This window comes from Cydia splendana, chromosome 8, assembly GCF_910591565.1.
Source record: "Cydia splendana chromosome 8, ilCydSple1.2, whole genome shotgun sequence".
In the NCBI taxonomy this organism is placed as follows: domain Eukaryota; kingdom Metazoa; phylum Arthropoda; class Insecta; order Lepidoptera; family Tortricidae; genus Cydia; species Cydia splendana.
Genome location: NC_085967.1, coordinates 2,783,186 through 2,794,650, shown reverse-complemented (window position 1 = coordinate 2,794,650; position 11,465 = coordinate 2,783,186). Strand labels below are relative to the sequence as shown.

Here is an 11,465-nt window from a genome sequence, read left to right as displayed (position 1 = left end):
AGATGAAAGCAATTTACATAGTATGAAAATGTCCTATAAAAGTGCGATGGTAAACGCATTATATGTTAGGCATGTGCATGTGGATAAACTTAAATCAATTGATATAAGGAATAAAATAACAATATAATAAAAAGACAAATAACTTATGAACTAAATCTCTCATCATCTATGAATAATAATACTACATTAAATCTAAAATTAAACACGCAATATATTATAAAAACTACTGAAAGAGCCTCTAACATTTCGTGGCTGTACATTAACGGGGCTTTTCGACCGGCAACTCGTAATGTTGCCATAGCAAAATAACGCAAATACAATAAAAAATATCCCTGCTGGAATTTCCGTCAGTAGAAAAAGGCGACAAATTTAAAAAATGTAGTAGAAGCGAAGGGTTATCCTCCCATACAAAATTTGGATTTCACTTTTTTTACTGATAAAGTGGGTTTGCCAGAGTATTTATGTTAGAATTAAAGGAAAAAATGGAAAATGGATAATATTTCATCAGGGTTTCTAAAATTGGGGTAGGTAACAGCGATGAACACTATGAACAGTGATGATGATGAACAGAAAAACAGATTCCAGATGAAGATGATGGTTGTTTCGGATCCTGTGGGAAATTAGGATCAATGTAAATAGGTTTTTAAAATCTATTAAATTAATTATACACAAGTTAATATAAAACGTTTATTAATTTACGTACACACCCTATCAACTTAGCACAAAATACGCTCAGCTTTATTACAAACATAACCTAGAATTAGTTAACTATATTCATATATTGTACAATTCGGGGCGTGCCTACAGTGGAGCCTTGAGTTATGTAAACAATATTTCATAAATAATACAAATCAGTTACATTCATCATATAAAATAATGCAATAAGACACATAAAATACAGATTATTTTATTGAACTATGACATATTAGTAACTGGCTAAGGTAAACTGTAGCTCTCGGCCCGATTCGAACTTTCAGATAGGTACGTCAGTTAATAGATCTAGAAACGATATGGATTAGATATGTCAGTGTCAAATGTGACGTTTCTTCAAACAAAAACGTCACTTTTGACACTGACATATCTAATCCATATCGTTTCTAGATATATTAATTGACGTATCTTATAGTTCGAATCGGGCAGTCTATTTGACTAGGTAATAAATAAATTGACTGTAGGTGTAGAAACAGATTAAAAACTAAATACCCATTCCGCATGTAGCTGACTTTCACGACACAGGCATAGCCTAGTGTGGAAGTCGTCGATAATTTGAATACTGTATTTAAGCATTTCTTCTTGGTTAATAAATAATTTTTACTTTTACTTTTACCTATTTATTATTTAGACCAGCCAGCTAGCCTAGTAAAATGACTCCTATGTAAGAAATGGCACGTTTTTACTTCAACTGTCGCCTACAGCACCAGTATAGCCGAGAGTGCACCAAATAAAAGCAATTAACGAGCGTCTAATTTTCACTATTGTCCAGGCTAAAAATTAAAAACTTATCCTGTCACAAGTCACTGTTTCAACTTTTCCTGTTGTCTCAATCTGTCCCGCTGTATCAATTCCCCCCGTTGTCTCAACCTGCCCTGCTGTATCAATCAGCCCCTACGTGATGAAGGCCGGGGCGCGTGATTCTATCCGCTCCCGGCAGATCGGGCACTGCTCTGTGATGTTGTCTGAACAGTCCTCGCAGAGGCACACGTGGCCGCAGGGTAGCAGAATTATCTGTAAAGAGGGTGAAGTTTGATATTGAACCTTAATGCAATGGCTTAAAGTCTATCTGTTAATAAACATCACATGCGAGAGTTTTGGACTGTGTGTTGTGTGATGCTGATACTGCTAAGTTCTAATGAGGAGAAAAGGAAAGGACACAGATATGACTTTGTTTCTCTCTAACATATTAACTGTCAATGACGCTCGAATGGACAATAAAGTATTGTGCTGTCCAAGCAGTATCACCACAGTTAACTCATCATTTGTAAACCTTACTGACACGCCAAAGACCTACTAGTGGTCAATGTTGTATGATCACCTTCTTTAGGATTTTTATAGATTCATTTAATTCCTTATGATTATCAGCAGCCTCTCGCTTCTTGACTTCCTTCTCGCGCGTCTTGCGCCGGCACAGCAATATGTTTTTTCTCAAAAATGGACGGCAAAGTCGACTTTGCCGTTTAAAAAGTTGGTCGCGAAGCGCGTAGTTTATGGTCAGTCAAAAATTAAAAAGTTAAAAACATTGCAGTCTCGATTTTGGGACTGCAATGTTGCATACAAATTCCATTATTTGTCGTGTTCCAAACTTTTTAAAAGTTGAAATGGCCATAGCAAATGAAGGCACAGGCCCATTAAACAGCCAAACAGATGATTAGTACTTATAATTATAATGTTGGTACCGCGACTATTTAGCTGTCTCAAATAGCTTGGCGTATTTTCGGCAGAAAAATACACTTCTGCTTTTTAATTTAAAAAAAATAAAAAGGCGGCAAAGCTATTTTTTTCAATTGGTTCTACTTTTTTCTGTGAAAATATATACGTAAGAACGTTGCTTTTGTAAAATATTTTTATTATATTTATATTTCTTGCACCATTTTTGAGAAAAGCACTATATATGACTCGGCTGGAAGGCTACTTGCTGGCTTCGGATTCAATTAAACGGACTCCCAAGGTCGTCCGTTTAATACGAATCCTCAGCCTGCAAGTAGCTACTTCCGAGCCTCGACAATAATGTACTATTTCTCAAAAATGGACGGCAAAGTCGACTTTGCCGTCTAAAAAATAGGTCGCGAAGCGCTTAGTTTATGGTCAGTCAAAAATTAAAAAGTTAAAAACATTGCAGTCTCGATTTTGGGACTGCAATGTCGCATACAAATTCCATTATTTGTCGAGTTCCAAACTTTTTAAAAGTTGAAATGGCCATATCAATTGAAGGCACAGGCCCTTTGAACAGCCAAACAGATGATTAGTGCCGCGACTATTTAGTTGTCTCAAATAGGTTGGCGTATTTTCGGCAGAAAAATACACTTCTATTTTTTTATTAAAAAAATAAAAAGGCGGCAAGGGCTTTCTTCTGTGAAAATATATACGTAACAACGTTGCTTTAGTTAAATATTTCTATGATATTTATATTTCTTCCACCATTTTTGAGAAAAGCACTATATATGACTCAGCTGGAAGGCTACTTGCTGGCTTCGGATTCAATTAAACGGACTCCCAAGGTCGTCCGTTTAAAACGAATCCTCAGCCTGCAAGTAGCTACTTCCGAGCCTCGACAATAATGTACTATTGTTGCGACGCCGACTAGCACTGCTACTGTGTTAGCAATAGAGCACTAGTCGTAAAATACACACCTCCTTAGGGTTCTCGGCGCACACCACGCAGAGCTGCGCCTCGCTGAGGTCGCGGTCGCGGGCGCGCGCGCGGCGCTCCCGGCGGCCGGCCGCGAGCTGCTTCTTCACCTCGTTCTCGCGCGCCTTGCGCCGCCGCCGCGTCACGTACTTGTACGCGATGCGGGACCCCGCTAGCACTGCTACTGTGCCGAAGAGGACCACCAGTACTCTGGAAAAGGCATGTTAGTTATTAGTATATAAACTGTACATACTGCATTTATTTATAACATAGGTAAGTTAGGAAACAATCGCTTACATGAGTCCGGTGAACATTATATAACGGACACAGGAAGACAGCAACGAATAGAATGTCAATAAATAACTACGACACGCCGTACTCTCAATCCAGTTTGTCGTAAGTGCCTCATTAATATGTGTTCAATGTTTAAGCAATTAAAATGCTATTTGTTGTTGTGGTGTCGAAAGTATGGAAACATCGGAATTGAATGCAAACAGAATAAATTAAACCTGTAGCTAAGCATTACCATTAAATTAACCTTTTCGACGCCGTGTCAAACACAAAAGCTGTCACGCGGACGCCACTACACCGAAGTATCAAAACTGAAATTGAATTTTATGCATATGCACGTAGGTCTATATTGCTCTGTGGTCTGTGACCGATTAATCAGTCTTTGGCGTTGAACCTGCGGTGTGGATATATCGGTCATTGGCGTCCACAAGGCTTATGTAATTTAGTTTTGTGTTTTTGATTAATCAGTCGCACAATATATGCTTAAACGGCACATTAAGTTACATATTTTTTATTTATTTTTTCACTCTGTTTTAATAAACAACACAACACAGTTTTATGATAACAGGTTTATGAAGGAAGTAAAGTAATTCATATACACAAGGCGAAACTCACTGAGTAGTGATGAACATATCGAACATTCACTAAGAGCAATTAAGGACAGCCGCACTCAGCTCCCGATTCGATCGTAATAAACTAAGTACACGTGAACTAAACATGTGCACCTCTTTTGCGAGTGACCTACTGATTAAGAAAACATTGGCTTTCAGACAGTATTTATTTCCTATATATATAATATCTATTTAAAAACCATTACGATTAAGGGAAAGAAAATATAAATTGTTGTAAATAATATCATAGCGCACAAATAAAAGTAGCAACGAATGTTTTCGCGTAATTAGTAACGAATGTAAACTAGGGTATCGCTAAACGATTCGCACATGACTTATATCTATGACTGTCACAGCGTGATTGGACAAAACGAACCAATTTTCCTGCATTATTACAGCGCTTATTAAGAACACCTAGAGCTATCATTAAAAAGTCACGTGAAGCCTTCTAAGATCTCTAGAACCATACTTTGTTGTAAAATATAATGCTGACGTACCTACCTACAGACATTGTAAAATATAAAGGAAAAATATTAGCTCCCCCACAGCGGTAAAGGAGCCATTAAGCCCGACCAAGATTCCTAGAGCTATTATCGACATTTACGACTTACCTAAGGAAAATAAATTACAGTCGCCGAGCTCCCCAATCTCTTGAGCAAATTTGACTTCGTAGAGTTCGTAGCAGTTGTGAGGTACAATGGTAGGCAATCTCTGGGCGGCTGTATCTTCAACGCCCCCATCTCTCCAGGTCTCTCTTAGTTCCTTCACAGCAGTTATGAAGGAACCAGGAGCCTAGCATTTATTTCATGGATTGGAGCCCGATCAAGATTCCTGGAGCTATCATTTACGACTTACCTTAGGAAATCTCTTGAGCTCGCCAATCTCTTGAGCAAACTTGACTTCGAAGCAGTTGTGAGGTACAATGGTAGACCATCTCTCGGTGGCTGTATCTTCAGTACCCTTGGCGGACCACTGAGCTCCCCCACAGCAGTTATAAAGGAGCCATTTCGAAGCATTTCCTCCATGGATTGGGGCCCGATCAAGATTCCTGGAGCTATCATTTACGACTTACCTTAGGAAATCTCTTGAGCTCGCCAATCTCTTAAGCAAACTTGACTTCGTAGCAGTTGTGAGGTACAATGGTAGGCCATCTCTCGGCGGTTGTATCTTCAATGCCCCTGGCGGACCACTAAGTTCCCCTACAGCAGTTATAAAGGAGCCGTCTCGAAGCATTTCCTCCATGGATTGGAGCCCGCGTTGCCTCACGCCGGAGAAGAAGCCCCACACGTGGTCGATGACGCCGGGGGACATGGGCTCGAACTTGTCGGAGATCACGTCCATGTCTGGAGAGATTTATGGTTTATGTTTAACTTAAATCATATCAACTTTTTGGAGTTACAATTAAACTTTACAAATTTTAGTTGCGTCCACTTTTACGAATTGTACAAACAGCAACACTCTTAACTGTCCATCGGTGGACCTTATGCCTTTTGTAATAAGGTTTACGAATTGTTAGTTAACAAGGTGGGCGATGGTGCCGATGGTACCCGTGAATAATAAAAATATTTACAAAAATTGAGCCTTAGGGGTGCAGTGAACCTGTAGTGTAGAGTTATACTCTTACCTCCTTATTCATAAACGCGCTACAATACACGCCTCAATTAGCTAATAATTGTTTGTCTTTATCTGTCATTTTGAATTATGCATTTGTAAGAAAGGGATAAAACATAATGTACCTAAATCAGGCCCGTAAAGTTTCATTTATAAGGGGGTTATAGTACAAAATAGTGTAGGATGCTCCTAAACTATGCAGCTCGAAACGAAACATAGCATTTTACTTACTCTTCACACTAGGCGAGAACTGAGACACCAGTGCGCCGTTCTCCCACCTTCATCACCGGGCACGGCATTCTCCTGCCAGCTATGCGGTCGCGGCTGCCGCTCTCGCATCGTACTTAAAGTCATTTGCGGAAGTGCCGCACTCTTATGGACGCTGTTTAATCTTATGGTCTAAGAGCTAGCCACGGCAATAGGTATGCAATTTATAGAGCAACGAAATCCCTCTAGTTAGTATGCCATACTATCATTATTAATTAATCCGGGCGCCTGGCAGCTGTCTAGCGGTGGGTGTGGGAGTGGACGGGCAACAAAGTGTTTGTAAAATCAATTGAAGGTGTGCAATTTATAGAGCTCTGTGTTTGGTGTGATATAATAGCTAATTATGTATTTATTTCAAATATAACAATGCAAGGCGATTTATTTGGGGGAAAAGTAGTGCCAGGTGATGAAAATACACAATCACTTGTGCGCCTGCAGGAAGTACTCACAATTGCTTTACGCATAGATTGTGAGTCAGGTGTAATTTGCTCGTGATCTTATAAAACGCCTGGCATTGTTATATTTGAATTAAATACATAATTAGCTATTATATCACACCAAACTCAGAGCTCTATAAATCGCACACCTTCAATTGATTTTACAACCCCTCTGTTGCCCATCCACTCCCGCACCCACCGCTGAACAGCTGCCAGGCGCCAGAATTAATTAATAATGATATAATGGCACACTAACTAGAGGGATTTCGTTGCTCTATAAATTGCATACCTATTTCCGTGGCTAGCTCTCCGGCTATTATTGATGTTACAGGCCAATGATGATGATGTGTGGTAACATCGCGCTCTTTGTAAATGGTTCACAATGCGGTGGCTGTGTAATCTCTGGCTATAAGTATCTTACCAAGTAACTCTGCCGCCAGCGCGTCCACCACTTCAATGCTGAACTTGCCATTGCTCAGTACGAAGGGACAGGAGTTGCACACCTCATGGATCGTGCGCGTCTGGTCCGACCAGAAACCGGCAGATGTGCGTGCTATCACATGCTCCTTTATTGTTAGCCTGTAACAAGTTCACAGTTAACAATAATGCTGTTTTTGTTGGCATAACTTGGTGTAAGCTTCCCTCAAGGCTCTCTATTAGGAACTTTCGGCATAATATATTGCATATCTTGAATGTCGCAAGTCAGATATCAATTACACTAAATGCATTAGATTTTCTTTGCCGAATGTTAAACCAGTCGATACTAAGATACTTTTGAATAATGAATGCTTAGAGACGGTAGATAAAGCACTGTTTCTTGGTTTAACATTGGACAAAAATCTACAATGGAGTCCTCATATAAGAACACTAGCAAACAAATTAAGTTCGGCCGCTTACGCTGTGAGGAGAATTAGACAATTGACTAATATTGAAACAGCTCGCCTTGTTTATTACAGTTATTTTCATAGTGTAATGTCATATGGTATTCTGGTTTGGGGCAAAGCAGCTGACATACAGACTATATTTGTCTTACAAAAGAGAGCCATTCGTTCTATATATAATTTAAGGGTGCGTGAATCATTAAGAGAACTTTTTAAAGAAATTAATATTTTAACTGTAGCTTCCCAATACATATATGATAGTATTATTTATGTTGTTAAGAATCTAGACTCCTTCACTAAGAATTCTGATGTCCATAACTATAATACTAGAAATAAAAACAAGCTTGCTATCAGAAAGTTTCGTGTTCGTAAAGTACAGAAGTCATTCGTTGGGCAATGCATTCATTTTTATAACAAGTTACCTGAGGATGCTTTAAGATTACCCTTTCCAGCTCTTAAGAATTACTTTAAAAAGTCATTGATGTTGAAGGCTTATTACAGAGTCGAGGACTACTTGACAGACAAACATGCATGGTCCAAACCAGAAACTGTAATAGCGACAAGTAGCAATTAAAAGCATTGTATTATGTGTAGAGTTAAAGGTGACTCAGCTCAGGTAAGAAAGCACATCAAATTGTATGAAAGCATCTCATAACAATCAGTCAGATTCATATAATATGTATTCTCATTTCTTTTATTGGTTTTATTTTCTTTTCCTTTTGTAAGAATTTGATATGTTTTCTGAAAGAGTACTACGTATTTGTATAAAGTTATGTACTCACTGAGTATAATTGCATGAATTCTATAGTAATTTAAATTGTATTTTTCTTAATTACTCGTAATGCATGTTAATTATAAGATGTAATAATGTTTTTAAAAGATGTGTCCCGCCGCCGCCGCCGCAAGTTTGTTGCCGGTCCCATATTGGGATACCCTCCTCCAATTGAGGGGGGATTTAAATCTTCTCGGGGCAGAGGTGTACGGTTGGAGCCGGTAAAGGTTTATTTGACGTTCATAAGCGCATTGTAATATGCCTACTTGAATAAACTATTTTTTATCTTTTATCTTTACAGTAACTATTGTGTGCCCTAATGGTCCAAAATTAATGTGTATATTCAGACGTAAAAAATATTAAGCTGGACATCTTGCTTGCATTTGCTGTCTCTAGTAATGCATGTTGCAGCACTCTCAAGGCCTGTCTCCATATTGCACGGCAAACTATCGAACATTGGCTCGCGAGGCAGCCGCGCGCAATGGATACCGGGTTGGCTTGCGAGCCAACTCAATCTGATCGAGTTGATTATTGCATTAAGCACTTAATTTTGACCCCCCACAATATGAAGATCAATACCTTCTTTTGCAAGACTTGTGGCTAGATTATAATCTAGTCAAAGACAATCAGTCAAAAAATATTTATTCTGCCATAATATGTATTTCCAAATTTTATTTCATAATTACTGCCAGTCAAGCAATTTTGCTATTTAAATAGATTTTTCAAATGTTTGATGTTTTTCGTGATTAAATGTTTAAAAAAACACTTGAAAATTAATTAAATAAATAAATGTTAAGTAGTATTGATGATAGAAATATTGAGATGTATAGAAAGGGTCCATATTGGGTCGCATAATAATTGATTGTCCTAATGTAACGTTACGCATAAAACTCATTTCGCATAATTGTTATTGTGCTGGAAATATTAACATTTCTGAGAAATTATAACACAAACCTAACCTAACCTACCCTATTCTACACAACCTATGCAAAATATTTTCCAAAATACTTTCTGTTTCAGCTGGAGAAAAAATATGCGAAAAGAGTTTTATGCGTAACATTACATTATGACAAACAATTATTATGCGACGAGATAGGATCCCGTATAGAAATATGTTTGAAAATTGTGACTTGTAATGCCTTATTACCAATAAATTATGTCTATGTCTATGTCTATGTCTATTAATTAAATAAATTAAGTAAGACAAAATTAAGCAAAACTCAAAAGTTTTAACAATTGTTTCACCTTTGCACAACGCCAGTGACGGAGTTGTTGTAGTTGCTAACAATGGGGTTCCCAAGGGGCTTCACCAAGCCCCGGATCACCACATATGGGATGGTGTTGTTAGGGTACTTGCTGATTTCTCTGCTGAGCGATGAGTCTATGTCCAGCACTGGAGCCGTCTGTAGGAATAATCATTTTTAAATGAACTGTATATGAACTTTTTTTTTAATTTTTTACTTATAATTGAACAAGTTTAATTTTCCCTTTTATAATAGTCCTAGTGTAAGACAAAGACAGTATGATTTTCTCTGTCTATATTTGAAATTAGACAGACCTGAGCCAATCTATAGTATAGTAGTAATTTAGTCAAAGACAAACTACTAGGGATGTACCGACTAGTCGCCGACTAGTCGGGAAAGCCGACTATCCGGCCTCATTTGTAGTCGGCGATTAGTCGGCGACTAGTCGGCAAAAATGGCCGATTAGTCGGCCCTTTATAAATGACAGAAAAACAGGGCAAAAAGAAATAAAAAGCAAATAAATATTTACTATAAGCTTTTCACCTATTTTACCCTAATTCCTATTTAGGGTGCTTACGAAAACTTTTGTTCGTATTATCGACCGTGTCGTCGCTTTCTTATGTCCGATTTTCATATAAGTTTTTGGCAAATAATTTCATTTTTGGTACAAGCTTTTATCGCTGACTGTACTTTTCTTACGACAGACAAGTAATACTCATCGAGACAATTCTAAAAACCCCTAACACAATTAGGTTGCGCTGTTTCATCACAGAGTTCCTATGGCCACCTCCTGCCTCCATCATCAGATCAGCTCGATGGTACCATAATATTGCATTGTCATCTGATTTATACATGCATGCAAAATTTCAGCTCAATCGGAAACCGGGAAGTGGATCAAATTTAACTTGCAAGATTTGATTACAGACCGACAGAACAACAGTCAGGTGAAACTAAATAAAAGCTTGTAATTAAATATAGCCATATGATTTTTTTTATTTTTTTGCGTTACTATAATATGATGAATAGCGCGACGAAATGGGTAAAACGATTGTTTTTTAAGTGCATCTGAACCGAACTTAGACGAAACTAATGATCTGGCCGACTAATCGGCACTCGGATGGCCGATTAGTCGGCCATCCGAGTGCCGATTAGTCGGCTAGTCGGCCGAATCAATAGTCGGTACATCACTACAAACTACCAAACCCGCAAGTTTTGTTATTGTTATGCAATGTTTATCTTCTGAAAAACAATTTTGTTAACTCTGGCAAAGCACGTCAAAGTTGTTTATCTTAAATTAAATAAAAATAAAAATTACCTGTAAAGCATTTAATATATGCTTGCATTTGCTCAACTGTTTCACACAGAAGCCGAGGATAAGCGAATCCAAACCAAGAATCACCGTCTCTCCGATCACCTCGGTGAAGAAATCCATGGTTGTAGATTATATTACGCCACTGTCAGACCAATTTTGATGATATCCGGCTAATAATATCTAAATTTTCCTTAAAATAAATTCCATTTTCACGCGGAACTGAAAATCACAAAATCAGCTGTGATTTCTTTTGACAGATTGCGTTTTGTTTTTCCTACTATAATTTTTAGGTTAGGCTAAATACCTATTTTAATGCAATAATGAAACGCTTCATTGATGTTTATAGTCAGACCGTAAAGTCTGCAGCGATTTTGATAGCCCACGCAGTGCAAGTGTCATTTTAAACGTCAAACTTCTATGAAATAATGACGTATACATAACACTTACACTGCGTGAGCTATCAAATCCGCTGCAGACTTTGTTTGGTGCGACTATAATGAGACTTCTCACTTTGTTTTAATTCGGTGCAAAGTTAGCTTCAAAGGACGAGTTTGATCTGCTATTTTAATTCAAAGAAAATAAAGTCAAATTTAAAACGCGCATCCCCTAATGCTCTAGTCATAAAAGCCATACCAAAACCTACCTTATATAGGTATAAAATAAAGTCCATTCCTACAATCTTGTATCAGATAAG

General features: G+C 38.0%; 1 protein-coding gene across 1 annotated transcript; it reads right to left on the bottom strand.

Annotated features, from left to right (window-relative positions):
- Nucleotides 1-1,165: 1,165 nt before the first annotated feature.
- On the bottom strand, nucleotides 1,166-11,015 carry LOC134792671 (mitochondrial E3 ubiquitin protein ligase 1). The gene is made up of 6 exons (XM_063763934.1): nucleotides 10,775-11,015; nucleotides 9,461-9,618; nucleotides 6,984-7,141; nucleotides 5,320-5,590; nucleotides 3,348-3,555; nucleotides 1,166-1,725 (listed from the first exon to the last, which is right to left on the bottom strand). The coding sequence occupies exons 1-6, from the start codon at nucleotides 10,889-10,891 to the stop codon at nucleotides 1,606-1,608; spliced, it is 1,032 nt and encodes a 343-aa protein (XP_063620004.1). The 5' UTR covers nucleotides 10,892-11,015; the 3' UTR covers nucleotides 1,166-1,605.
- Nucleotides 11,016-11,465: the final 450 nt, after the last annotated feature.